The 25,715-nt window shown below is 34.4% G+C and overlaps 1 protein-coding gene across 1 annotated transcript in view; it reads right to left on the bottom strand.

Annotated features, from left to right (window-relative positions):
* Positions 1–25,715, bottom strand: part of LOC113081652 (dedicator of cytokinesis protein 5-like) — a 48,597-nt gene that overhangs the window by 10,099 nt on the left and 12,783 nt on the right. Inside the window, exons 11-42 of the mRNA XM_026253668.1 lie at positions 24,636–24,708; positions 24,319–24,461; positions 23,228–23,353; positions 22,979–23,103; positions 22,210–22,308; positions 20,768–20,840; positions 20,302–20,405; positions 18,923–19,103; positions 18,457–18,554; positions 18,284–18,373; positions 16,725–16,825; positions 16,363–16,497; positions 16,042–16,153; positions 15,470–15,540; positions 14,866–14,972; positions 14,656–14,792; positions 13,498–13,593; positions 13,134–13,232; positions 12,673–12,843; positions 9,854–9,954; positions 9,684–9,742; positions 9,299–9,453; positions 8,750–8,835; positions 7,729–7,885; positions 7,522–7,562; positions 7,336–7,426; positions 5,049–5,168; positions 4,436–4,525; positions 2,061–2,165; positions 1,383–1,524; positions 476–557; positions 315–399 (exon numbers count right to left, since the gene is read on the bottom strand). Coding sequence (XP_026109453.1) covers positions 315–399; positions 476–557; positions 1,383–1,524; positions 2,061–2,165; positions 4,436–4,525; positions 5,049–5,168; positions 7,336–7,426; positions 7,522–7,562; positions 7,729–7,885; positions 8,750–8,835; positions 9,299–9,453; positions 9,684–9,742; positions 9,854–9,954; positions 12,673–12,843; positions 13,134–13,232; positions 13,498–13,593; positions 14,656–14,792; positions 14,866–14,972; positions 15,470–15,540; positions 16,042–16,153; positions 16,363–16,497; positions 16,725–16,825; positions 18,284–18,373; positions 18,457–18,554; positions 18,923–19,103; positions 20,302–20,405; positions 20,768–20,840; positions 22,210–22,308; positions 22,979–23,103; positions 23,228–23,353; positions 24,319–24,461; positions 24,636–24,708 — 3,455 coding nt within the window. The remainder of the gene's footprint in view (positions 1–314; positions 400–475; positions 558–1,382; positions 1,525–2,060; positions 2,166–4,435; positions 4,526–5,048; positions 5,169–7,335; positions 7,427–7,521; positions 7,563–7,728; positions 7,886–8,749; positions 8,836–9,298; positions 9,454–9,683; positions 9,743–9,853; positions 9,955–12,672; positions 12,844–13,133; positions 13,233–13,497; positions 13,594–14,655; positions 14,793–14,865; positions 14,973–15,469; positions 15,541–16,041; positions 16,154–16,362; positions 16,498–16,724; positions 16,826–18,283; positions 18,374–18,456; positions 18,555–18,922; positions 19,104–20,301; positions 20,406–20,767; positions 20,841–22,209; positions 22,309–22,978; positions 23,104–23,227; positions 23,354–24,318; positions 24,462–24,635; positions 24,709–25,715) is intronic.

The raw sequence follows: 25,715 nt of genomic DNA, 5'->3' as shown, positions 1-25,715 counted from the left end.
CTCTGCATGATATGTAAGACTCGCTCGCTCTCTTTTTTAAGGTACACTAAATACACAAACACAGGTATGCTGTGCATCCATTGAGATGAACTGAAAAATATCACAGATCGCATGATGGAGAGTGAAACTCCGTCAAGAGAGTGTTCGGCGAATTAATATATATCTGTGCTATTGGCTAAGCCATTGGCTAATATTATATATATTTAGTCGCCAGGGTGAAGATTTACTCGCAATGTAGAGGGTTGTAATAGTAAGTTATTCCAACCGAAGGTGAAGCCACCAACAATAATACAAAACAATAAATCATAACTCACAGCAAACTCATTGTCAGGATCTTTTTCTCCTTTCCTGAATGGTCTTGAATATTGGAACTTTTCCACCTCGTTTGTCCTGTAATAACTGAGGAAACAACAGAGGATCTACAAGAGCATAATTTCTAAGAGATGTGAATCATGACAAGTGTGTGGATTCATACTTGAGGATTTGTTCAGGAAGCTCCTTGTCCTTGAAATGTGAAGGTAAGTTTAGGACAGGCTTCACCATAAAACACTGAATATCTGTGAAAAATTAATTAAGGGTAGAAAACGGTTCACATTTCTGTAATTTGGCCCCAAAAAGCATGTAATGCAATGCGATGCTTGTTTAATTTGGAGCACAAACAATACCATTCACAAGTTTGGGGTCAGGAGTTCAGCTAAAGCAAGTATTTGAATGAGTACTTGATACAAAAACTTCACTGCATCATTTTACAGATTTTCTTTTTTTTTTTAAATGTACAGCGGCTATAATAGAGTAAAATTGCATTATATAACAAAATATCAAGGCAAGCAGCAAACTAAACATTTCTGTGAAATAAAAAAAAGGACACTTGCTTTGATATTCTTTAATCCAATGCAATGACATTCAGACATTCTAAAGGCGTCACAAGTGTGCACAATTAAAAATTATGGGGTCGGTAAGATTTTTTATGTTTTTGAAAAAGGTCTCATGCTTACCCAGTAAAAAAATAATAATAAAAAATAATAATAATTATACACATGATACACATGATCCTTCAGAAATAATTTTAATATGCTGATTTGCTGCTTAATAAACATTTCTTCATATTATTAATGTTGCAAACATGTTTGCCACTTCATATCTTTTTGGAAAATATGTGAAACGATGCATTCTTTCAGGATTCTTTGATGAAAGACAACATTATTATGAATGTCTTGTCTTGATCAGTTTAATGCATCCTTTTCTGAATAAAATCATTAATCGCCCAAAAGTTGTGAATGTTCATGTATTTAATCCTACAATCCTACACAAACGAGGCAAAAAATTGATAAAAAATAAATAAATCCAAATATTCTACAATTTTGCTAAAGAGTAAAGGATACGCTGACCGGGTGAGTTACAGATGCTGTCACCAGGGGGCGATGTGATGGTCATCTTCACTGCATTGGGAAACTGAGACATCAGCTTCAAGCTGAAGTCCTCCAGCCACTCATACTCTTTACCACGGTAAATGAACATTTTGTTCTGTTTGGAACAGGCAGAATAAGTTGAGTAAACATTGATGAAGCCCGTATGAATGAAAACATGATCTGCTGCAACTTTTAGCTTTCAGCTTCTTCCTCTACTCGAGTGACATCCATGGCTTGATATCTGGCATGCACAACCAATGATAACTGCAGACAGCCTTTCATTTCATTAGACATCTAAGGGGGTTTTTGTATCTGTAAAAGTAACGCCAGGGTTTCCAAACCCCTGACTGTCAAAACAAAAGTAGTATTTTCTTCTTAAAACCCAATTACTCAGAGAGCTCTTTGGAAAGAGCTGTAATCAAACTATCTGTTTTCCATTGGCGATGCTTGATGCTGAAATGCCAAACATCACCCGACAGCATGTTTGTGTCACCATTTAATCCATAGTTTACAGATTTCAAACCACATAAACAACAAAAAAATTATACATTTGTGGACTTAATGCAGAAAAAGCTCTCAAAGTTGTCGTTTGAAAATCTTATTCCTCATTCCAGTTTCATTAAAGTCACTAAAACTGTCAAATTCACTCACCCTGAGGAAGGATGGAAAACCCTGTCCATAGTATCCCACTGCGAAATATTCTGGCTGGGGTCTCATTGCGTGCATGATGTTCTCAAAATACTGCGCCTGCTGTTTCTGTGTACAAAAACAACTGGGATTTGTTCACTTGAATTTGTAGTTGAGGCATTTAAAAGCCAAGCATAAAAGGAAGAGTTCGGCCAAAAAACGAAAACACTGTCATCATTTGCTCACCCTCATGTCATTTCAAACTCATAGGACACGAGATTTACATGCATTCACGATGCTCTTATTCATGCAATGAAGGTGAATAAGTTCATTATGCTTGTGAACTTCATTGCAATTCCTATGAAGTCATTCAGCAGCTTAATGTGAAGTAAATCTAAATACCCACCATTATCGCCAATATTCAACCATATCTGATAGTTCCAAAAACTGCTCATTAATTGACAAATGCATTACTTGTTTGACCCCTATTGCACGTTATCCTGCTAACAAAAAAGCTTCAGTCAACTTCTATTACTTTTATCTGCCTCCATAGAGCTTTGATCAAAGCACTTAACCCCTGCTCCTTCACTTGGAAAGACCAACAATTATGATCCTTTTAGTAATTTATTTTAAAAGGTTAATAATAATCAAGGTCTTAGTCATTAAAAATGTTCAAACTGTTGAAATTGTTCTTCCAACTCTGAAAATAATGCCTTGGGTAGCATGTAACACTTAATTTTGGCAACACTGAAGAATTGCAATTATTGGCAATCATTTTGAATGCTCTTGAGATTCTGTGAATCATTTCACCCATTGCTAGGTCCCACAAGAGCCTGTTATTTAGTCCTATGTATTTATTCATAAATGTAGATGATTCACTTTAATTTTCTAGAAAGCTTCTGTGTAAATGTGGCACTCTGATTTCGACCTCTGTGACCATGTGGCTCTTCTGTTGTTATATATGGCATTGAAACTGTGATTCCTTCACTGCAGCTCTCAAATCTGTTTCAATATATGTGAACAAATTATACTGAAGAGTTTTCAGGGTTTAATTGTTAAATAAAAAATGTATGTACTATACGACAGTATTGCTTTTGATAACTAAAACTATTAAACATCTTTTCAGCAATTTAAATAAAGCCGAAATTATAATATTGAAATGTTTAAAGATTAGAGTTGCTGCATGAGCAACAAGCTGAAATTAAGTCTAAAATGACTGCAAGTGAGGTACACATTAAGTTAAGCTATATGAAACAAAACTAATAAAAATGACAAAAGCACATAAAATTACTAACAAACTAAAATTACAATGAAAACTGAACATATAAAAAATATATCAAATAAAATAAAAAATACAGATATCAAATAAAATGAAATATAAAAATATTAATAAATACTGCAAATAATACTAAAACAAGTGTGGTTTAATGCTGTATTTAGTAAAATAAGCATGCATATGCAATCCATCTGAGCTGCTGGTCAGAAGACATCAAAGTAGCATAAAGAGGCATAAGATCGCACACTCACTCGCAGGTGATTCTTTATTTACCAACATTTCGGCCCAACACCTTTTGGATACCTTGACAAAGCTATTGTGTTGAAACATTGGTAAATAAAGAAGTGATTGTGCGGTCTTTATGCATAATACTGTTTTTTGTCACTTGTGCTGCCTGAACATTCTACTAAATATCTCATTTTTGCTCCATCAATAAAGAAAAAATTAAATCTGCATAATTAGGAATGACATAAGGATGAGTAAATGATGACAGAATATGTGCTTTTGAAAATATTTAAAGGGACAGTCCACCCATTTCCTCAGTGGAACATAAAAAAAAGACATTTTGGAAAAATATAAAGAAGATTGTTTGGTTAGCAACAATAAATGATGTGTAAATGATAGAATTTCCATTTTTGGATGAACTATCCCTTTAAGGTATGGTACTGTAGTTTTTACTGTACATTTTATAAACCAAAGAACATGGAAAAGTTGTCCACCCAATTCATCAGCACCAACAGCAAACTTCTCCGATCTAACTGAAGTCAGCTGCCAAGTGAGAACTTGACTGAGCCAAGGGCAGAACTGAGAGGAGAGTGTGTATCTGTTACAGTAGTTGTAATCGCACCAGTTTCCTTCCTCCTCTTGCTTCAAAATTGCTATATTTATTTCCTGTGCAGAGTGACGCTGCTACCCAGCAGACAGGGTTATGAGTTACCAACCTAAAACGTGAATAAATATGAAGTGTGTGAATCGAGACGAACTCAAGGCTTGTCTCACGAAAATATTTGTTCATCACAGAGCATGCCCTGCTCTGACAGAAGCTCTGGGAGGTTTGTCTGTGGCTAACCTTCAGACCACATTAACAAAGAAACCATGGGGAATCCTGACACGTCTGTCTCACCAGCAGTTGACTGAGCTCTATGAAATCAAACATTTGGTTTTCGTGAAGTTTAACCAGCTGTTTGGCCATCTCGATGGCCTTCTCCCACATCTGTGGACAAAAGAACAAACAAACAAGCTCAGAGACTGGCTAATGAATAAGAACGAGTGTTGAACACAAAAAAATGTGTTATCAATTATTGTATTGAGAGTCTCCTTTATAGTGTTCAAAACCAAATACATTATCTGAAACAACATTTTTTTTTAAGCATCTAGCTGCCAAGGCAAAGTTTCTTATTGTTCTTCAAGTTAACTTGATGTGACACTGAAGACTGGAGGAATGATGCTGAAAACTCAGCACTGACCACAGAAATAAACTACTTAAATTAAAATAGAAAACAATTGTGATAATATTTATTTATTTTACTCTTTATTTCATTTAACCAAATAAATGCAACCTTGGTGAGAATAACACTTTCAAAAAAATTACATGATTTTACAAAGCCCAAACTTCTGAATGGTAGTGTAGTTAAAATCTGTTCTTTACAGTTGTACTTCCCTAAAAAACTATGAGTAAAGGGCATGTAAAAGTTTTTAAATTAAATTGAAAATAGATGTACAAGCTAAATACATACTTTGCCTTTGTCCAGATTGCACATTATCTCCTGAAAAAGTCTTTCCTTTAGCTCTTGTTGCGTCCACCCCTGAGTTCCGTCCCATGGGATCAGGTGGGGCGCACATGGTTTGTCGGACCACTAGAAAGAGATTGCAAAATTCAGCCATGCTAATCTCACTGACCTCATAATCACCAAACTGTGTTGCAACTTCCAGTAACATGCTGCAAGGGCAACAGGATTTTCAGCGCAGATATTCAAATGCAAACAGACTAAGTTAATTTAGAATAATACAAGTTTAATGTTTGGCTTATATACAGTATAGATTAGGAGGATAACGACTGACTTTCATTTACATCTAAAAGTATGAATTGCGCCGACATATGTTTTGTTACAAAAGTACATATACATAAAAAAAAATTCAATAAATATGGACAACAGATAATAAATAAAAAGCAGCTCAAAGAATGGACACTTTCAAAAAAACTCAAATATAAGATTTTTTATTTAAATAAGTTTTAAATGGCCTTATTCTTTGGTCACTACATACTTCTGATACTCCCATTATAACGGCCATTAGTCCCCCTTCTTCCTAGATGTCAAAACTTAGATATCTCTATCTAAAGGCTGGAGTACACTTGACGACTTTTAAAATGTGAACAGATAAAACAATAGGCATCATACACTTGCCAACTTTGAACTCGTAAAAGAGGAAAAAAAGATCATCAGACACTAAATGACTGAGGATCACACACTACCAGACTATGAAGTCATTCCGATCACAACAAACGTGCATTTTGTTGCAAAGAGATGCATGACAAATGAAAACAATGTGTTCTAAAATTGATTCATGTTTGATATCCTCTGTCTGAATAGAATCATAGTCTGAAGTAGCAGTCAACCGATATATTGCCATATATTTGGCCGATATCTGGCATTTTTTAAACATCGGCATCGGCCAATAATTTTTCCGTTTTTTATCCTTTTATATTATTAGTAATAGAAAGGCAAACATTATAATCCTTCATCATTTGCCATCAGCATTATGCAAATACACATTTGTATCATTTAAACAAATCTTTGAATGACTAATGAATATTTAATTTCGATGCAAACATAGTCGAATCCAGCGGTGAGATCTTTTGCATTTTTATCCAGCATTATCACGTGTTCTCTGTGTGATGGTCAATCCGTGTAAATTTTATGCTTTAAACTTTAAACTCCTGATTTCAAATTATGCTGCGCTTTTTGCATTTGCCCACTGTCATATTCATGTCATTTTCACTGTGTGCTGTATGTAAAATGAGTGTTACCCTGGCTTTATTTGAAAAACGTGATTCCCAATGCACACAAACAAATCTGTTACTTCCTTTTTAATTCTATTTTTATTAAATATTTATTTATTTGTGAAAATACTTTGTCAACTAAAGTATAAGCACGTTTATTTTACACATTTATTTTTTAATTCATTGTCAAATGATTTCAAATTACTTAAATATTTATTAAAATAAATTTATATCGGCTATCAATCACCCTGCTTTCCAAGATATTGGCAGTCAAAAAATATATACTGGTCGACCGCTAGTTTGAAGCTAATAAAATCAGAGTCTGGGACTCTCATACACTACATGATTTTCTACACAATCTGGCAACTCAAATCTGGCAACTAGTGACGACTTCCTTGGACTATAATTTGGGGCAAAAACCTGGACAAAAGTCATGTAGAGTATTCCAACCTTAAAGCTGCAGTGGGTAACTTTTGTAAAAATATATTTTTTATATATTTGTTAAACCTGTCATTATGTCCTGACAGTAGAATATGGGACAGATAATCTGTAAAAAAAAATCAAGCTCCTCTGGCTCCTCCCAGTGGTCCTATTGCAGAAATACACCGCTCCCGTTAAGAAACAACCAATCAGAGCTGCGGTCCGTAACTTTTTATGTGTTCAAAATTTACAAAATGTATATAATAAGCGAGTACACCATGAATCCATTTTCCAAACCGTGTTTTTAGCTTGTCCTGAATCACTAGGGTGCACTTATAATAAGTGTTTATATTGGGACTATTTTAGATTGCTTCGGGGATACCGCGGCGGAGTAACCCAGTACCTTTGTGATTCTTCATAGACATAAACAGAGAGAAGTAGTTCCGGCTACGATGTTCTTCCGCAAGACGCAAGCAGTTCTGTTTATTAACCGCTAGAGAATCAAAAGTTACTGACTGCAGCTTTAACCTACTCACTATCTATCCCTAAATGTCTTTATGTAACCTTAACCCAAATCTGCAGTTAATAATAACAGTCCATACCTCCAGCAGTTCAGCATGGAGCAGCAGGGTGTAGGCCGCCTCTGTGTAGTTCTCACAGTCTAGATGTAGATCACGTAACTTGTACAAATACCTAATGAAAGACCACAAGATGTATAGATGCATGCATCAGATTCGTATTTGTGCCATCAACAAAGACAATAACATTTGATAATCAAATACACTTACCGGATATAAATATCCTCCCTCTTTTTTTCTTTGTAAAAGTTCTGTGGACATGAGAGAGAAGATACAGAGATGCGATTTCATAAAAGTCTCTAAACAACTTTTATCCCTTACTGGATCCTTGCTGGTCTTTTCAGCAGGTGGAGCAAATAATAAGGAATATTTATAAATACTGCAGCTGTGTTTGAGTTCACAGGGTCTGCTTCTCACCAGGACGTTGACGGTGCAGATCATGCGGAGCTCCGGGCTCTCATCATGGGTGATGGTGCGGTAAGCCAGCAGGTTCTCCAGCAGACTACTTAAAAGAAGAGCCAAGGCCTCACCAGACTGAGACAGATACCGGTGCCGACGACAGCGCTCCAACAGCCTGGACACAACACACACAGCATGTGGTGAACAAAGCACACAAATTAAGTATAGATACCCTCATAAAATATTACTCCTGTATAAAGTATTAATAATTACAATTTCATGTTTACTTCAGTAAAAGTATCGTATCAGAGTAAAAGTATCGTAAAGTATCGGAAGCGTTCGTTTGTTAATGTACTTAAAAAGTTTTTAAAAAATTATTCTAGTCAGTATAAAAGCATTACATTTTTTTATGTACTAAAAAATAAAAAAGTTGTAATTAAAAAAAAAAAAAAAACACTAGTCTGAATAGTCAGCACTTAGTTTAGTGCAAATATTTAATATGCATTAATCTGCAAATAAGCAGAACATTTTTACCAATGCATATTTGATCAAAACATGAAACTTCAAAATACTAAAACATCAATTTAAGTCAAAGATAATTTGAATGCACAAAGAAGAAATTGACTATATAGTATTTTAAAGATTAAGAAAATATATGTGTATGTTGAGAAAGTAAGAAAATACAATGTACAGATGACACATGGGGCAATAATGATAAACCTTTTTAAGAGGAACACAAATGTACTAGTTTTGTAAATGTTTTAAAGTGCTACAGCAGAAGGGAAGAGGCACTGGCATTCATTTGCAATATTTTACATTAAATAGCATGTAGACCATGACACAAATGCAAACATGTCCACATTTAAGCATTGGGCATAAACAGCTCACCCTTTTACAGCAGATCTATAGGCAACTGACAGTGATCTTAACATAATTTTCAATAATCAAACCTAAAACTTACTTTTCTAAGTACAAAACAATCAAAAATATGTATAATGTATGAGAGGCATCACATGGTAAGAAGAGAGGAAAATCTCACGTTTTCTCCAGCAAAATCTTGTATTGTTCATCCCCGCGGCCTCCTTCAACTTCCTGGTCTAGTTTTGTGATTAACTCATTCTCAAACTGCAAAGAACATAAATGCTTCATCAAACTTTCTGACCATCATATAGAAGCCTACATAGGCAACATCTTAACAGACATGGACCCTCATCAGTACATTAGCCTAAAATCGAACTTCAAATTAAAAAAATAAAATACATTTTAAAAATCACTGTAAAAAATAAATCATTTTACTTCATCAAACCTAAAGCATAAAACTAAGGTAAACAAAATGAATGATATCCATTTTTTTAATGAATATTTATTTTAATAAATAGATACTTCTGCACTGAATAAAATATAAGATTTATATTTAATATTAAAAAATGTGAAAAAAAACCTGTCACAATGTATTCTTCATTTTTGACCAAAATACGAGCATTGTTGACAGCATTATGATGACTTAATAAGTTGCCTAGGTAGACGACTTCTGCAGGTTTTAAATCTGAACTTCTGAAAAGTATGCTGGCACAGAAACAGCCCTCACCTTCTGAAAGGTGTGGTTGGTGCTGAAATGGTGTTCGCACTGCATCATGTCAAAGAAGATGGGGATGATGGCTTTCCTCAGCTCCGGCTCCGGCACTAACGTGGCTTCCAGGATCGGCCCCACCATCGTAGGGATGAACTTCATCTTCTCTTGGCCTGAAAGTGACATAAACATCCAATGACATCACAAAACAGCTAAAATTCCTTCAAAAGAAATAAAATATGAACTCTGTCTCCGCCTGTCAAAGACAGAGACTACAGTAGTGATTTTACTCTATAAAAAGAAGTTTTAGGACATTCTGTAAAAATTCTTCTTTACATTCAACCACTTTTGTAATTGTGGTTACTTTCTATAACAGATAAGAAGCACGAGAAAAAGCTTTTACCGAGGTTGTACCACATATCTCTCAGCTTGAAGCCGATGCTCTTCCGCATGTCTCCGTACCTGTTTACATTTTTAGAAACTCAATTTAAGATGTCAGCCTTTCAAATAAAATGAACAGAAACCAACACTTGAACACTAGAGAAATAATGTACCCGCAGGTCTCTCACTCACTTGTTGAGAATCTTGTTGCGCTTCTCGAGCGAGAAAGACTCCAGCTGCAAGGACTTGTGGGTAAGGAAGGCAACAATCAGGTGAAAATAATTGTTCCAAAGCTATTGAGAAAAAAACAACAGGAAATCATCAAAACAAAACAATTTCCTGAGCACAAAATAGACATAAAAATATAAGAATATGGCAAAGATTAAAAAAGTTCAGTGAGGCTTTGCTGTAATTTCCTACATTTGACTGCACAAACAATGCATTACAAGTTAAGTTTAACACTTATGACCAATAGTAAACTCATTAAAATGAGGGAAACAAGTATTTACGACTTCATTGTTTCGAGAACAGAAATTTTCTATTATTATTACTTGTTCTATTATTGCAACACAGAGCTAGAAATTGACCTGGATTATTAGAAATACTGGCAGATGTTTTTAAATTGTGTTTTGAGTTACATAAGCACAGATGAGTAAGACCCACTCTTAGACAATTAGTTTGTAATGATATACTGTAATGCATTTGCTTTTTTTAATCAACTGAGGTCTTACGGGTGAAATACTTCCGATGCACAGACTGTTAAATGAATGGTAACCAAGTTGGGTATTTTTCAAAAGCGTTATAGATGATATATACTAAATGTCTGAAGTGCAGAAGGCTTCCAGTGGGTGCAAAATCCATAAGCTTTCCCAAAAGATCATCACAAATGAGCATCATAAAAACATGTTATATAAGAGCGCGCAACAGAAAATGTTCATATGCTTCATAGAAATGCCCTAACATTACTCTACTGGAAAATAATTACACGCACAGAACAACTGCTCACTCAGTGCATGCAGAGATACTCACAGTGCAGATTATCTGTGGTCAAATCACTACTGAACATTAAAGGTTTTATTATTTTAATCTCTGTGGTCTTATTATAATGTTTGACAGTTTTGTTTTTGCACCATTTTCTACAATCTCTCAGACCCTTAGGGTTAAAAAGGATATAAATTTCCTGTTTGCTTATTAAATGAGAAATGTTTACACATGGTGTGTGGCTATTGGGTCTCACAGATTACATGGTGTGACAAAATCAATGCTGAATCTGTCAAAATCAGACTGAAATGACCAGAGATCTCATTATAAATTTTATCTACTGAAAATCGGATGGTCCGAGGCGAAGTAACATAATGTTTAATAATCTAGAACACATTAAAATGAGCTTTAAAGACAACGGAGTAAATATTTAATGTACTCAATGTTTAATTTCTGGTAGAAATACAACCATAGGTTTACATTCATGCATTTGGCACACACTTTTATCTAAAGTGACAAATACACTTTTATTTACCTCTTTTAACCATTCTGTCAAATGCCATTTGGATAACAACCATACCAACACTCTGTTTACGGGATATCATTGCTTCTGAAAGATTCATGCTGCCTTCAACACTCAACCAAAAGAAGTATAGGCAGGTCTTTGCAGGCTGGATGTTGTGCAAACATTGGATTTGGATCTGTCTTGATGCCTTCCTGCCTCAATTTACTGCCCGTGAAAGAAGTGTTCTTCAATTTAAGGATTCAGCAGTGCTGTTTTTAGGATTGGGATGGAAACATAGGTTCTGATAATTACAGTATGTATGGCTAGCACAATGGATGCCTTTATCTCAGAAGATCAAGGAAAATATTCCCCATGGTACAGCCTTTTAACTACAGACAACTCTCATTCATTTCTTATCCAAAACACCAGAACCGTTCTTTAAAGGTTCATTAACAATTATTTTAGTAAATTTAAGAATTTTTTTATTTGGAAAAAAGGAATGCAATTCCTTGCGATTGCAATTTTAATAAACTAGTATTTAATGTCTTTATTTCACATTTTAATCAACCTTAACTGTATATAAAAAATAGAATTCAAACAAATAAGCAGCAACACATTAATTAATTTTTTTTTAATCTTCAACCCAAGCTGAGGTACGAACAACCAGTCAGTACCTAACTGCACTATTTGAGCCTCACAGTTAGTTGTATATGTGTTAGATTCACTATAAAGAAATGATTTATAAGTGTCAATACACAAATTACACTGATTGCACTGCATGCTTAGGGACTGTAAGATTTTCAAATGCTTTTAAAAGAAGGACTTTTAGCATAAAGGGATATAAATAAATAAATATAAAATTTAAATAAAAAAAATCTAATATTCTGAAATATTATTATAATTTCAAATAACTGTTTTCTATATGAATATACTTTAAAATGCAAATTATTTCTGTAAAAAGTCAAAGCTGTATTTTCAGCATCATTACTCCAGTCTTCAGTGTCACATGATCTTCAGAGATTATTACTTCAGATATACACTGATTTGCTGCTCAAGAAACATTTTATATATTTATATCATTAATGCAATTAAAACAGATTAATATTTTTGTGGAAACTGGAATATATTTGTTTTCAGGATTCTTTGATAAATAGAAAGTAAAAAAAAAGAAAAGCATTTACTTAAAACAGAATATTTTGGTAAATTACAAATGCCTTTACTGTCACTTCTTATCACATTAATTCATCTTTACTGAATAAAAGTATTCATTTCCCTTACTGACCATAAACTTTTGATCAGTAGAGTAAAAGAACAATTCATAATTGTCAAAACTTGCCACCAGACAAAATAGAAATGGTTCTGATTCAGTTGCCTAATAATCGCAGTGCTAATCACTGTTTTTTTTTTGAGAAATTGTGGCTTGAGCAATACAGAAGCATGACTGTGTTTCCGGCAATATAATCTCGGTCTTGCCTGAAGCGTAATTGTGTACTTATAACCCCTTTACAGTCCCCATTAAACTGACCTGCAAGTGGAAGTGTGTGGAGTCCAGGAAGTATCTGTTGAGAACATCTGAGTACTGGTCAATCGCCCACAGAAAGACTTTCATTTGGTGAAGATTCAAGATCATCCAGTCGGGCGGAAACACGTTGCCCATCAGGTTTTTGAACATGATGAAAGTCTCCATTAGAAAGTCCTAGTTGGGAGACAACAAAGACACAGATTCTTGTTGTTACGAGCATGTACGTGCATGCCGAGGAATACTACGATTAGACGCAGACCGGCAAATGACATTAGTGTTACGCACAGATATGACTGAGCAGGAAAAACAGATGCTAATTTGAAGCTGCGCTTATCTTGTTCTGCTATTAAACCCTGACATGCATCGCATCATTCAGCTGTGCAAAAGGTGGATTATTTATAACTTAACGCTCAGAGAACGAAAAGCTCTACAATGATAGATGGGGCCTGCCGAGAGAGACTTACGATAATGTCCTGCCTGGTTTTGAAGGTGCTGATGTATTGTGCATAATGTGCGTCTTCCATTTGTTTCAGGATTGCGGTCATGCATGCCAGGTAGTGGCCCTGTGTCCAGAGGAGGAGAAGAAATAATCAATAACTGCATGTGCCGCCCACTCTGCTGAGGAAACTCATAGCCACAGGCCTGGGCAAAGAAATAAACAGGTTAAGTTCAGTGGTCCAGACTGCTATCGTTATGAGTTTCAGCAGGTGTATATGGGCTCCGGTGCTGTGCGCTCGAAACAACAACAGCTTTGACAGGAAGGTAAGCTGATTTAGCACTGCTAAATCTTTCTAGAACACTTCATATTGTGGTGTGCCGGTGTCTTACTAAGAAGGGAGAGTCCAAACTCAGGTTGATGACCGTACGGTTGACCCTCCGTAAGAGACGGTCCACGATTAACTTCACATGACCGCATGTGGGACCCTGAAAGCATAAACAGGTGAATGAGATGCACTGAAGGATGCTTGAATGCATGATGGGTGAACCCAGAAAGGAATCTCTCATCAACAAACAGCAATGCAACTTAAAATGACCTTATTTTTGAAATTTGCAACGTAACCGCTCCAGCAAATAGATGCTCAGAAGTCTGAGGAATCTGACCTGAAATGCATACCTGTCTCAATACATATCAACCCAAATGTCAAGCAATCTTGAATGCACTGTCAGATCAACAAGCTAGCGAAATGCATCATGGTTGAAAGATCAGCTTGTCTGTATACATTCAAAAAAGTATACAGAAATTGTATTTTTCTGAAGTAAATGTACATGTGAAAAATTAATAAAAACATAAATAAATGTAAAACACTTATTATAATATACTTGTTAAATAGAAATTAAATATAGTCAGTAATATTTGTTAAGATATATTAACACTTATGCTCACAGCAAGGATGCATTCAATTGATCAAAAGTGACGAAAGACATTTACCAAATATTTATTTTACATAAATGCTGTTCTTTCCATTAATTCAATTCTATTCACTATGTTTTGCTATCACAAGAATAAATTACAGTTTTAAAGTATATCACAATACAAAACATTTGTTTGTGTAATAATATTTCACAATACTACTGTGTTGCATTTTTTAATCAATCAAACGAAGCCTTGATGAGCTTAAGAGACTTTTCAAAATATTATAAAAATATTTCAGACGCAATACATTTTTTACATGTATTAAATAATAAAAATGCATAGTTAATAATGCAGTCAATGTTTATCATTCTTTTGTGTTGGGGCCAGTTAAAGTAAAAATGACTGGGACAACACAAAACATACTGTATTGTTAAGCCATGACTCAATAATTCATTGGTAATGTGTAAACACGTCTCTGTTTCCCAGTGGAATGATAAAACCTGTACAAAACCTCCTGGAAACTGCATAAAGCCAACCAATTAGTTTGGTTCCTGTGGTTCTGCTCATCAGATGGTCTCAGGCTGAGATAAGTTTCCTCATAACTGGCATCAACTCAACTGCATCAAACTCACCACGTCTTTACAGTCCAGCATGTCCAGGACGGTGCTCAGCAGCTGGACACAAGCCTCGAGATCAGGTTTGTTGGAGTTATCGTCCAGCTGCCCACTCAACTGATCTGTGATCAGAGGCAACAAAACATCTCTGCAGTCTAAAAGCAGAAGAGAGTATATGAGAGGTGTGGATGATATCATATGTTGACCTGAACGGCTATCGAGTCCTACCTGGCTGTTTGAACAGGTTACTCTCAACAACTTTCACGAGACAGCCCAGCTTCTGCCTCACCATCTGAGAATCTGGGATGCTTTCGATGAACTTAGCCAGCTGAACACTGGGAGAGACAGAAATGTGTTCGATGAAAACATAGTGGAAACTATACAGCATGGTACAGAAATCGCAAGTCAGAGGGCAATCACGGAAAAAGAAAAGAAAGAACTGACATACATTTCTGAACTCGAGTGTGAACAGTTGAAATACAGTACATTCCCTACACTTGTCTTTAAACAGAAGATGAATGCAAAGCCTGTTAGAGATGTGATGCATTTACCAAAGATCTACAGCGTCAAAGACCTTCTGTAAGTCAGTGATGATGCCAGGAAGTCTCTGTTCACAAATACTTTTTTTTTTTTCACATTTCTGTTTTTTAACCATTAGGAACACTGGTGCAATTTATATGTAATTATAAGTGTCTTACTGTAACGATGATTAATGCAAAATCTTATTATGGTAAACAACAGTATGCCACAAATTAGTTTCTAACCAAACTGGTGGTAATGCAGGGGCTAGATGTTTCATAGCAATGTGAAATACATCATTCAATTACTTTACCTGAGCTCTACAGCGTCAAAGACCTTCTGCAAATCATTGATGATGGTGGGAAGATATTTCAAGATTGCTCCCTGTACGATAAACAGAGAAAGTTCACTACATATATAATGAAAACAATTATATTGTGAAATATTATAACAATTTAAAACAAATGTTTTCTATTTGAATATGTTTTAAAATTGTATTTATTCTTGTGATGCAAAGCAGTATTTTCAGCCTCTTTTCTCCAGTCTTCAGTGTCACATGATCTTCAGAAATCATTCTGATATATTGATTTGCTATTGCAATTCTGATTATAAAAAAGTTGTGCTGTTTTTGTTGAAAATGTGATATATTTTGTTTTTCAAGATTCACTGCACAAAAAGCACAGCATTTGTCTGAAATAGATATCTTAATAATTGTACTGTCACTTTTGATTAGTTTAATGAATCTTTTCTGAATAAAAGCATTATGTACTTTAAATCTGTAATTTTGTACTTTGTAAATCTTTTACAAAATCTCTTTTCACAAATGGTATCTGTAAACATTTCTTCTAAACGTTGATTGTATTTCCATGTGGAAAAAAAACCTGCCTTTATCTTAACTCCTTCATCCAGAGGTCTGTCCATCAGAATACTGATAGAAAGAAATAAGGTCCGAATGGAGTCGAGAAACTGCCCTCCATCTTCACTTTTCCCATAAAACCTGACAAAAAAACAGAAGAAAATCAGAGATCTATCCATCTATCTTTCTACAAACATGCTGCATATGGATGCATTTCATCTTATAATGCATTAAAACAATTTTGCATTTGTTGCTGTTGTTTTTTCATTTTTGCATTGTCAGACCAAGGACAAGTTCAATCAAGACCTCGTGAAGGCTATTTTTGAGAGCCAATAAGGGCCAGGTCTCACCTCAAATAGAGAATCCGAGACTGCACAATAAAATAAAAAAGATACTTGAAGGCTTTCAAAGCGGCGTACAGTCGCTCCGTATGAGCCGGGTCCTCAGCATGGCCCACAAAATAATTCAACACTCTGGTCAACTTCCTGTGAAAAGACAAGGCAAACCGAGGCAATTACGGCAAGCCTGTAAATCAATACAGGTCACAACCGAGAATGTCACTGGACAGGTGTATATAGAGAACAGGTCAGAGACGGACAGAGTGTTAGTGTGAGATGGCAAGGTGAGAATTAAATGTGGACAAAAATGGCCAAGTTATATTAAAACACATGAACTGTGACACAAAGGACAGAGGAACCCAAACAAGACTTACTGGTACGCCAGAGTAGCGCTGAAGTGATTGCTAATGTAGGTCTCCAAAACAGGGTTGAAATGCTGAAACTTTACATCACCGATGAGTGAGATGATGAAAACCTGAACAAATCAAGCAACAATACAATGTCTCCTCCTTCATTTTAGAATCACTTTAAAACTTAGGAAGTTTCGAGACATCAAATCTAAATTCAATTCCTTAACAAATGTCGCTTATTTTGAATGATTCATCAGAAGAAAAACTGTATTAGTTGTATTTCATCACACTGGAGTCTCAACCTCTGCGAATCTTCAAAACACCCTCAAAGGACTATGGGGCACAAACGTCAAAGGTCTGTCTCTCTCCATCCCAAATGTAATAAAATTAACACAGTGGTTGACAGAGAGGCTGAAATCAATTAGCACCCAAAATAAATAATGGTTTTCATATTCTGACCTGTGTCTGTGAGGGGGAAGACATCCCACATGCAGATGGCGATATGGCGTGTTATGGTTTTAAGGTTACTCATATGGATAATTAATGAAAGCGCAATGACATGGAGAGTACTCTTGATCCAGTTTGTAACTTTAATGTAACTTTTGTGCAATGATTTGCCGCATGATCTGAAGTATCATGATTAGAAAAGTAGACCAAAGTTTAATACTTGTTCAGATCCCAAAGCCCAAGTATGAGCAACAGTGTTGACCAATCTGCCCACACTATGAATTTTCATTTATGATTACTGGATAAGGATTTTTATATATACACATGAAAAATACAACGTTTATAGAATTATAGATTATAGAAAATTGAAGACTTTATTGCTTTTCATGACTATGAGATTGTATTATTATCATTACTATTATTATTAATATTTAAATACTTTCTGTGACTCTTTAAAGATATTATCAGTAGTAATATTAGCTGATATAAATTAATTAATACTAACAGTGTCGTTCATATTTATAGTTTATTTATATATTTATTCTTTAGGGATATTATTATTATTATTATTATTCATAATAATAATAATAATAATAATAATAATAACAAATATGAATATGATTGTTAATTTTATTTATTAATAAAATAAGAACTATTAATTATGCATATTCAAAGTAATTGTAATTATAATGACAAAATCTAAAATAGAAAGTAATAAAATATTAATATTTATGATACAATTAGTATTATTACGAATATAATCATATTAATATACATAATAATCATTTTAATCTCTTTAAAAGTAATGAAAAGTAATAAGATATTAGAAAATCTATATTTTTATTCATGTATTTTTGTAGTTATAAAAAAATAATCCTTATTCAATATAATTGCACAAAAGTTACATAAAAAAAAAAAAGTCATAGTGTGAGAAGCTTTTTCAGAGTGAGCAACACTAACTGTTCCATGCTTGCGATGACAGATCTGAACAGGTGTTATTTCTATTTGTGATAGTTAAAATCATAATGCTTGGTCCCTGATATATCCAGGTTTTACATTGCTGGAGAAACTCCGTCATGAGCATAGGTTGGCAACTGCTGGATGTTTAAAGAGTGAGTTAAATAATCGATACTTGCCAAGGCATTGAAAACCAGTGTATCATAGGTCTCTTCCTCTGAGGTCTCCATCATGATATTAAAGAGAGCGTCCAGTGTGTCCTGCAGGAACTAGAGGAACACACAACTAAAACCTTAGATCATAAAGCAGCATTTTAAAGAGGGCCGAGTGTTGTGTTTTCTACCACCCTTACTTTAATTATCTCCCCTCCTTCTACTTCCATCAGTTTCTGAAGGATTTCTTCAAGTCTCTCAGTGTTTGATCTCCAGTTGAGAAGCCCCAGAAGGTCAACTGAGTCAGAGGAAATTAAAAAAGTTATAGAAAGCCAAGTACTGCAAGAACGTTGCATATTGCTTTTAGAGGTGATAGTTTAGACCAAAATAAAACTTTTGTAATTATCTACTCTCACCTCTCTTGCGGTTTCAAAACATTAGATTTTTTACAGAAGTTTGCGGAAGCCATGCGACAGCTTCAAATGTAGAAAAGACTGATGTTTTTTTTTGTATTATCTACTATTTAAGTTCAATATGCGGAGACATCAGTAAATGCCAGGTTTGCAAAGACATGAGGGTAAATAACTGAATTGTCATTTTGGGGTGAAATGTAATTTTTTATTTTTTTATTTTTTGGGGGGGGTTAGGAAAGGAAATGCCTCTTACCGTTTTGTGTAAGCTTTGTGGAGCAGGTGAGGGTGGCGATCTGGAAGCTGTCTTTGGTGATGGGAATGATGCCACCATGATGAAAGGATTTTCCCGTCTGTCTCTCTTTCTCTTCCACATCAGCACACGAACCAGGCAGAGTCAAATACGTCTTGGCATCGTCAGCTTTCTTCACATCTACCTGTAGGAACAGAAGAGGAATTGAAAGTGGCATTGCTCCTCGGTGGAAGAGTAAGACCACATGACAGAGAGAAATAACAGATACTGCAGGTATAGAGTGAAGTCCAGGTAAGTTTAAAGACATCTAAAGGTTTCCATGTCAAGATGAGGTTTAGCGACTACAAAGCTTAACTTTTTTTCTTTTTTTTTGACAGAAATTAATACTTTTATTTAGCAATGATGCATTAAATTAATATAAAAGGGAAGGTAAAAGACACCTATAATGTTACAAAGTATTTCAAATACAGTATATGCTGTTCTTTTGAACTTTCTAGTCACCAGACAATCCTGAAAAAATACATCATGGTTTTCAACACTAATAATAATAATCCAAAATGTTTCTTGAGCATCAAATCAGCATATTAGAATGATTTCTGAAGGATCATGTGACACTGAAGACTGGAGGAATTCGGATTTGCATCACAGGAATAAACTAAATTTGTACAAATATTCAAATATAAAACAGTTATTTTAAATTGAATTTTAAATTAATAATTTTCTGTTTTCCGATATAAAATAAATACTATTAGAAATTTTAAAGCTCAAAGTGTTTTATTTACCTGTAGTCATATTTAAAGCATATCCTTCCAACAACAATTCGTTAATTTTTACTACAGCAAGTATGGAGCAAATTCTTCATTTAAAACAAATCTCAAACATTATGAACTAGGAAATAATGACAGAAGTTTACATTATTTCCTTAAAGAGATAGTTTTGTTTTCAGTGCAAACAAAGCTAAATCAGCAGAACTTGTGGCACTACATTGTGAACCACAAAAAAAAAAAATATGACAAAATAATAATTTTTCCAATGTTTTATGTAAAACAAATAGTAGAAATGTGAAGCTTACATAAAAAAAAATATTTACATTAATTTTTCTGTTAAAACTTTTATTAAAGTGGTTATTGCCAGTTTTAAAAATGTTTGTATTATGTTTTCATGACAACAAATATTTTAAACTGGATATAAAACCGAAAATAAGTAAATATGCTAAACTGGATATAATGTTGCACAGAAAAGGTTATTAGGTAATTATTTCATACTAAACTCATGATAACGTTTATATTTTATGGCTATAATGTCACTGAAAATTACCAAAAAAATTCTGCCAATTGAGCTCAGTTTGCGCTGAACCAAGAAGGTTTCTCACAGAAGCCCACCTTGTAGACAATGAGTTTGTGTTTTCCATCTGGAAGTGTGGTGCCATCCGACTTCATCAGGCGAACAAAAGCCATGCCAAAAGGCTTCTCGGACTTATCTCTAGCTACAGAAATGAAAGACATTCAACTTAAACACAAGCCTGAATATACAACAGCAAAGAGGTTCTCAAACTGGGGTCAAGTGAGATCAGTATGAACTCCAGCTTATTCTTTATTTGTAAAACTGTTTTTCAAGCATAACGGTTGGACCTACAAACAAAATAAGCAGATTTTCTTGTGCATAAAATTCAAAGTGAAATGCTTGCTACAAACGTGCCCTGCATGACAAGGTTAAGAACCCCTGCAGAAATGAATGAATGAAACTAAAGAGAACAGAGATCATAGTCCTCAGCTTCTACACACAGTTCTAGCTACTCAACATCATTTATTTACTATAAGGTTCTGTGAATGTCTGAATGACACTCACAATCTTGAGACGATCTGTGTCTAAAGGTGAGCTTCAGATGACATCGACACACATCCTCAATGGGAATGGTCACCTGACGGACAGAAGAGAACGGGTGAATACGGACCCAGGTGTAGCTCTTAAGTCCCTTTCACATGACCCATGTTGAGGGCATCAATGCAACTCTTAGCACATGCTTCAAGAGTCACATTGACCTTGACATGAAAAGCATTGACAGGGCAATTTTCTTCCTGGGCAGAATGAAAGTGGCAGGTGTACACAGTGAAAATAGTGCAATCAAATGGAAGAAGAAACATATTTGAGCTTAAAATAAGAAAATGCATTACTCTGAATGATACAGAAAAAACATTAATATTGTGAAATATTATTACAACTTAAAATAATAGTTTTCTATTTGAATATACTTTAAAAAAAAAATTATTCCTGTGACGCAAAGCTGAATTTTCAGCATCATTACTCCCGCCTTCAGTGTCACATGTAACATCCAGTCTCCAGTCTATTACATGATGATTTAGAAATCATTGTAATATTTATTATGAGTGTTGGAAACAGTTCTGCTGTCTAATATATTTGATGAATAAAAGGTTAAAAAGAACTGCATTTATTCAAAATAAAAATAAAAATTCTAATAATATATATTCTAATAATATATTTTCTTTACTATCACTTTTTATCAATTTAACACATCCTTGCTGAATAAAAGTATTGATTTTATAAAAAAAAAAAGAAAACAAATTACTGACCAGTAGTGTATATTGTTATTACAAAATATTTATATTTTAAAAACATAGCTTCTTTTTTTTTTTTTTTTTTTTTTTTTTACTTTTTATTCATCAAAGTATCCTAAAAAAGTATCACATGTTCTGAAAAAATATTAAGCAGCAGAACTGTTTCCAACTTTGATAATGAATCAGCTTATTAGAATGATTTCTAAAGGATTATGTGATAATGATCCTAAAAATTCAGCTTTGCATCATAGAAATAAATGATAATTTAAATTATAATAAATTTAAAAACAATTATTTTAAATTGTAATAATATATCACAATATTACATTTTTTTCTGTATTTTTTATCAAATAAATGCAGGCTTGATGAGCAGAAGAAACTTCTTTCAAAAACATTAAAAATAGTAATGTTTCCAAACTTTTGGTCTGTACTGTATATATATTTAGACACACACACACACACACACACGCAAACAGCTGATAAGCTTTTTGATTTCCAAAATGTGAAATCGCTGAACTTTGAATAATAGTCCACAGCACCTGACCTGTGCACAATATACATTGAGGTTGTGCTCTAGATTGAGGTTTTGCATTACAGGTCTGGCGTGAGTCATATGAAGGGATGTTAAGTTTCAAAACATCAAGAACCTAAACCCAGATGTCTTTACTTTAGTTTCCAGATGTCTTTGCTTTAGTTTTTGTCCAGTGTTTGTACCTTAACCGTCTCATTCCAGCAGGGCTGCTTGACTTGATAGTAGATGACAGACTTGTATTCAGTGATCCCTTCATAACCAGCTCCAGGAAACATGGCTTTCTGAAGAGAGAACGAGAATGTAAAATAAGAAAAAGAAACATCTACTGGAAGAAAAGAGTTTTTCTTTACACATATAGCAAGTGGTTTGCTGCAGTAAAATGTAAATGTTGACAAAACCAGAAGTTGGCAGTACACAACTTGAGTTAAAGGAAACGGTGTTGCATAATGTGCAGTACATAAAACAAGATCAAGACTGAAAAACAAGCTTATATCTCTTAAAAGAGGGGGAGATCTTTTTAGGAAGCTTTTCAGATTTCCGCGAGTGTAAACAGGAAACGCTTATATCTGCATTATAGCTTGAAATAGCGTTTGGCAAGAACAGAGCTGTAAAAAGCTTTCTGTGTCATGTGTTTGGACATTTAAAGACGGCAGCCGTATCATAAAAGAGAAAGATCTGCAAGCTGTTTTTATGCCAGCAACAGTTCTGCTGTCAAAACACAGAGATAAGCGGGGTGGATGAGCGCTGCATGCTAAACAGTGAAAGCAAAGACTGTTAGACAACATAAACGAGAAGAACGGAGGACAATGGAACGAGAGAAAGTACTTTTTTTATTCATTTTAAAATGACCTTTGAGGTATTTCCTAAAAAGTTAAGCCACGGTTATATCATGTTTTTTGTACACCTGCAAATTTGCTGATGTATAAACATGGACAGACAACACTGATTTACCTCCATGGGATTTCCATCCTCATCCAGCACGCTCATCATAACTTCTACATTTTTGGGGGTCTTTTTTTTGCCACGATCAAATTCTCCTTGTAGCAGCGTAACATATATATCATTCCTTAAATAACCTGTAGAGACATGATCGATGCATTAACTGGTACATATAGACTGACCTTTGTGGGTCAGAAAAAAGCTTGAAAAGCACTGCTATTAAGACAAAGATGTTACAATCTGAAAGATGTGCAGACTGACCTGGCAGGATAATTTCAGGAAAGCCCATTTTCCTGACTATAGCTGTTGTGCGATCCACAAAATGAGGGTAATTTTTTTGAACCTGAACCACATCTCCAGGGAGCAGCTTTAGGGTCACAAACAAACCTGAAAGCAAGAACATACCGTCATGAAGTCTAAACTTTTAAATAAAACATAATTAAAAAGGAATAAAATAAAATGAAAAATGAATGCATTATGTTTCAACTCAATATACAATAAAGCAAACTCATTATAAAACATATTAACTAAATGTGAGCTTTTATAGCACATGCAAAACTATCCCAAGTCCCAGATTATTTTTGTTTGGATATTGCACCATTCTCAAATTAATGGATTATTATAAATAGTGGCTTAGCAATACAGATTTGTATAATATTTTTTATATACATGTTAATATGTGTTAAGGCAGATGAAATATATAATAATCCAAAATCAGACATACACAAGTATGATGGGTATATTGACACAATATTCATAAACTACTTAAAAACAGAAAACTATTATTGTCTTTTACATGTTCACATGTTTTACATGCGATTAGAGCACTGGAAAAAATATTCAAAAAGTACAATTTTAGTTTGAAGTCATCTGCACCAATGTTCATGCAAAAAACTGCATTAGTATGGTTGATTTAGCATTTAGGTTTTCTAGTTTTTTCTTTTAAATAAAAGTAATAATTTGAAAATGAATGAGCCAAAAAGTGACCAAAAAAGTGCACTGTGCACTTATGCACTAATAAATTGGTAATGCTGGTAATAATCATTAATGGCAGCTATAGTAATCTTCCCAATTTAATTTTACAGTGTGAAATGGGAATTTTGAAAAGAATTGGGTGATATTCCAATTCCCTGCTAAAAACATCCTGGAGGATATGCATCCTCACATCTCATTCTGTCTCGATTCAAATCAGTTTGATTACATCAAAGTGATCATGCTTTCATTCTCTCAAACTTTCTTACATGTTTTACTTGCATTCAACAACCAAAAAACTTCCACAAGTTCACATGTCTCCCCAGAGACAAAAACACAAGAGCAAATATAAATTTTTTGGCCTATTGGTCTGGATTTACCCTGTCCTTTGTGGTTAAACTCTCGCGCTGCTATGACCTTGTTGAAGACAGCAGCCAGAGGCTCATTCTCGCCGATGACACGAGACGGGATGAGAGGAGACATGATTAGCTGCCTCTGACGGATGTACGTTTCCATGGCAATCCTAGGAAAAGAGAGGCCAAGAGGAGAAGGACAAAACTGAAGAAAAATAGCAAAATACAGCCTAGGGGTAACAGTGTATGATCTGCCCAAAATAAACAATGCATGTAAACAATAAAAAAAAAAACTACAATCAGGCAAATGAAGGATGCTGTAATCTCATGAAGGACACACTCACTGTTGACATGGGATGAAATACTGCTTATCATCATCATCAATGTTCCCTTGAGCAATATCAGTGATATCCATGACTGTAGACACAAAGAAACATGAGTCTGGTGCTGATCCGAACCACAGATACATTACATTTAATTATCACATTCAATACTGTTCACATTTCCTTAGAGAGAGAGCAAATATCTCATATTTTCTAAGTATTTGTTTTCAGATGCATTCGAAGGTAAAAGATGGGGCACAAATTGTTCATTTTGTCTTCCTATAATTCTTAGAATGTCTTTCAATGTTGATAAAAGATTTAATGAGAGTCTACAAGACTCTCAATATCAGCTTTTGATTTGGAAGCTGGTATACCAAATGAAAAGACTCAACATTATTATTATTAAATCGAAGAAAATAGCATCTTTTCTTTAAAACTGCTTGCTGCCAATAACTGCTTTCGTTCGAAATTAATAGAACAAATCAGTAAAAATGAAAATGTGCTCCCCATCAGCCAATCCAAGATGTAAAGAAGTCTGTTTCTTCATCTGAACAGATTTGGAGAAACTGAGCATTACATCACTTTCTCACCAATGCATCCTCTGCAGTGAATGGGTGCCGTCAGAATGAGAGTCCAAACAGTTGATAAAAACATCACAATAATCCACAAGTAATCCACATGACTACAGTCAATCAATTACCATCTTGTGATGTGAAATGAATCCATCATTATTATATTTTATTTTTAACTACTTCCAGCTAAAATATGAACCCTTTATCCATAATATTGCCTTCTCCAGTGAAAAAGTTAAAAGTCACTTTAAAATATGCACAAAACACATGCAAAAAAACAGTCCAAAGCCTTTGCAAACCGAAGTATCTGTTCAATTTTAATGTGACAGGACAACAGAGGATGGAAATTTTCACTGGAGGAAGTTTTATTATAGATTATAGATTATCCACTATTTAAGCAAGAAGCTACAGTTTAAAGTTAAAAATCTGAAGGCAGAGGATTCACTGATGAGCAAGTGATGTAATGCTAAATTTCTCCAAATCTATTCTGATCATGAAATAAACTCATCTACATCTTGGATGGACTGAG

This window comes from Carassius auratus, unplaced genomic scaffold (assembly GCF_003368295.1).
Source record: "Carassius auratus strain Wakin unplaced genomic scaffold, ASM336829v1 scaf_tig00034784, whole genome shotgun sequence".
In the NCBI taxonomy this organism is placed as follows: Eukaryota; Metazoa; Chordata; class Actinopteri; order Cypriniformes; family Cyprinidae; genus Carassius; species Carassius auratus.
This window is presented reverse-complemented; position numbering and strand designations above follow the sequence as displayed.